Raw genomic sequence first — 3,364 nt, forward strand, 5'->3', positions numbered from 1 at the left:
GGAAACCACAAAGAAATTTCTTGCTCACAACTTCAAACCAAACCAGCATTGGCTATTTCAGCCTTTTGAGGAGTGACACAATAGAAGGGAGATCTTTCCACATGTAACTATGCCATTCAAATACATAATTTTTTAAATAAGAAACAAATTTTGTGACGGTTTTATTTCATACTGAGTTAGCAAAGCAGTTTGTTGCTTTACTGCTCATAAAAAGTCCCATTTCTTTACAGAACTAGTTTTATGTTTGAGATGAACTTTATAAATAAAGTCTAAATTTAAAATTAAAGCAAAATCCCAATCCAATAAATGTTTTACAGTGATTACATTTATCTAGCAACATATATATTCAGTCTGTTAAATAAGGATGTTAATGAAATTATTAGCCATATTTGTGGCAAACATGATTTCATTTCTATACCTAGAACATTGACAGAGTTAATGCATAGTCCCAAGGATCACACACTGGACAGTAAGTTCAAGTTAACTCTTCACTAGGGAAGCTGTTATTTCTAGTTCAGGTAAGCAAACAATATCTGTCATTCTTCCAAACACTGGAATCTTCAATTGCTATCATGGCAGCTGGCTTGCAAAGGAGAAACCTACTAGCTTCACAGGGTCTGATGCAAACACCTCCCACACCCCAGGGATGAAAATCACCCTAGGAGTGCACAATCATGAGCATCTACAAACATCAAAACTTGTGTCTGAAGATGGTCGTGTCATTCTGCAATGAGCTATCAAAGCCTCACTGCTCAAGACAAAAGATTTAAACCAGTTAACATGCACAATATGCTCACACAAATCACATCAACATGTATTTACTTAATGTTCCCACTTAGGAAAGAAAACAATTGGAAAGGCAGATCTCATCCCTCATCATCTCCATTTAGTAATGATAAAATAGCAGCTTACAGATTACAACATGGCCACTGCTCTCCAAGCCCAGGTTACGGTGAACTAAGGTATTACTCTTTTTGAAAAATTGTCCATGTGTATTGGCTGGCTACTGCATTGATGATCCAAAAGTGGTGGGTTGAATATTAAAGTGATTGCTAGATGCCATGCTATGCTTCTAGGTAGCCCCTTTGTGTTCAGAAATCTTCTCATTCTTGTCCTTTTTATCTTGCTCTCCTGCAATGGTATAGGTGTGATGTATCTACTCCATAGAAGAAGACGCCAGATGAGGAGCTCTGGGTGGTAGCACAGCCCAATCAAATACATTATCATACTGAAAATTCTGGTTTCTAAATGCGAGCTGGAAAATTTGCCTGAGATATATATAATTAGGTGTTTCCTCAAAGCCCAACTGGCGACAGATGTTCAGGTAAGTAGCAAATTCTGAAGGAAACCCTCTACAAAGATCATCAACTGGAGTGGACATCTTCTTCTCACCGATTTTTTCATGTATTGGTTTCTTATTATCAGCCTTTAATCCCTCCCAGGGCAAGTTGCCTCTGTTGAAATATATGAGGACATATCCTAATGATTCCATATCATCACGTCGACTGTACTCGATGCCGCGATGTGTGTTGATGCTGGCATATCGGATGCTGCCAACGAGACCTTTATCCTCTCGGTATGGTATGTGTTGTCTGGTCTTGCTATCCCGGTATTTCTTAGCAAGACCAAAGTCAACCAGAAAAACTTTGTTACACTCCCTTCCCATTCCCATCAAAAAATTCTCAGGCTTAATATCTCTGTGTAACACGCTCTGGGAGTGTACGTACTCCAGGATACCAATCATTTGATCAGCCAGCATAAGGATGGTTTTCATTGAGAAGCTTCTTGCACAAAACTCAAAGAGGTCTTCCAGGGTAGGTCCCAGAAGGTCAAGGACAATAATGTTCTGACCACTATATTGCCCAAACCATTGCAGGCGCGGGATGCCAATGCCTCCTTGAAGCAGTTTATATATGGCATTCTCGACCCTCAGCCTTGGGTTTCTGCCATACTGAGGCTCCACCTTCATGGCCACTTCTTCTCCACTGATGATATTAACGGCCAGATAAACATTGCCAAAGTAGCCTGATCCGATCTTCCTGAGCATTTTGTATTGACCTCCCACTAGGCGCTCAGCCTTGGTCCCAGTGCTTTTGCCCATGCTGGTATCCATGAACAAGCATCTGCGAACAGCACACACTTGGGTATTTTGGGTCAGGGCTCTGGACGTAGGTACTGGGCACAACTGATGAGGAGGTAGAGGGGTAACAGGCAGATGGCGGACTCTGTTGGTGTTGATAGAATTGGGCTCAGTGGACAGCATGTGATCACTAACCACACCTCCGTGTCCATGCCAGGACTTGGGCTATGCGTGGATGTTCCAGGTTCTGGTGTTGGCCACTTACTGGATATAGGCAGGCTGTGCTGTTGGATGTTGCAATCTGGAGCCCAGCTTGTTACAGGGTGAGTCAAGTTGGGGGCAGCGATGTCATGGCACTGGCTGGCGTAGCCAGAATGGACCCTTGGTACTCTGCCAAGGCCGCTACTGTTGATGTGTTACCTACAGCCTGGCCCCGCCCCCTGTGATGTCACAAAGCCATAGTGAGAAAACAAGGTTTGTCTGTGCTTGCACTTGGCTGAAGTTAGTGCAGCCTTCAATGTCCAGGCTGTGGTCTTAGGTGCCAGATCTGAAATGTATGTTTGTGTTGTGTGGACAGAGCAGGGAGTGCCCCACAGGTGCACAGTAGGAAGGATTCATACTCAGTGCTCTCCACCCATAGCGTGGAACAGTACTTCTCTCCATAACACTCAAATGTGGGAATGGGTAGTTGATGACACCTTAAGGACACCAATGTGGTGAAGAATGTTCCAAGGGTGTTAGTGCTGTGATTTTTACATTCCTGACACATTGTTGGGTTCATTGCAGCAGGGTCGAGAAAATCTGTCCAAGGTCTATTGGCTGACCAAGTCCACCTTAGTGTATCCACAGACCCAGACACTTGCTGCAAACTTGGGCAGCAGAGTTTTCCAACTTGCTCTGCTTTGCATCCTCTAATGAGGCACTCCACATCCTCCACTGGCCTAGGTGAGCTCCCTGTCATGTCCCCCAGTGCAGTTGGACATGCTGTCCATTGCAAAGGCATCAGCAACTTAGGAGGGCCAGTTCTGGCACATGCACCCCAAGGTCAGACCACACAGCTTGTGATTTTTCCTGCGGCTGGGGTTTGAGTCCTCTGGTCTAGATGGGGAATCATTAGGAATGCTCTCCTGAGGTGACTCAGACTTCACTCTTATGTGTTCTACATGGTGAAGTGTCCAGATTGGTCTGTCACCTGAAACAGCCAACGCATACACCAGGTGATGCAGATGCCTGATCAGTCCTGCCCCCAGTGGTAATTCTCATGTGAATCAATCAGTTCTGTGG

General features: G+C 44.4%; 1 protein-coding gene across 1 annotated transcript; it reads right to left on the reverse strand.

Annotated features, from left to right (window-relative positions):
• Positions 1-942: 942 nt before the first annotated feature.
• LOC101522229 (casein kinase I-like) lies at positions 943-2,501 on the reverse strand. The gene has a single exon (XM_058658910.1). It carries the CDS (start codon positions 2,261-2,263, stop codon positions 1,157-1,159), a length of 1,107 nt encoding a protein of 368 aa, XP_058514893.1. The 5' UTR covers positions 2,264-2,501; the 3' UTR covers positions 943-1,156.
• Between the last annotated feature and the right edge of the window lie 863 nt (positions 2,502-3,364).

Source organism: Ochotona princeps, chromosome X (genome assembly GCF_030435755.1).
Source record: "Ochotona princeps isolate mOchPri1 chromosome X, mOchPri1.hap1, whole genome shotgun sequence".
Classification (NCBI taxonomy): Eukaryota; Metazoa; Chordata; class Mammalia; order Lagomorpha; family Ochotonidae; genus Ochotona; species Ochotona princeps.

Coding starts and splice junctions, on each gene's coding strand:
- LOC101522229 (XM_058658910.1), bottom strand. CDS start 2,263: ATGCTGTCCACTGAGCCCAATTCTATCAACACCAACAGAGTCCGCCAT.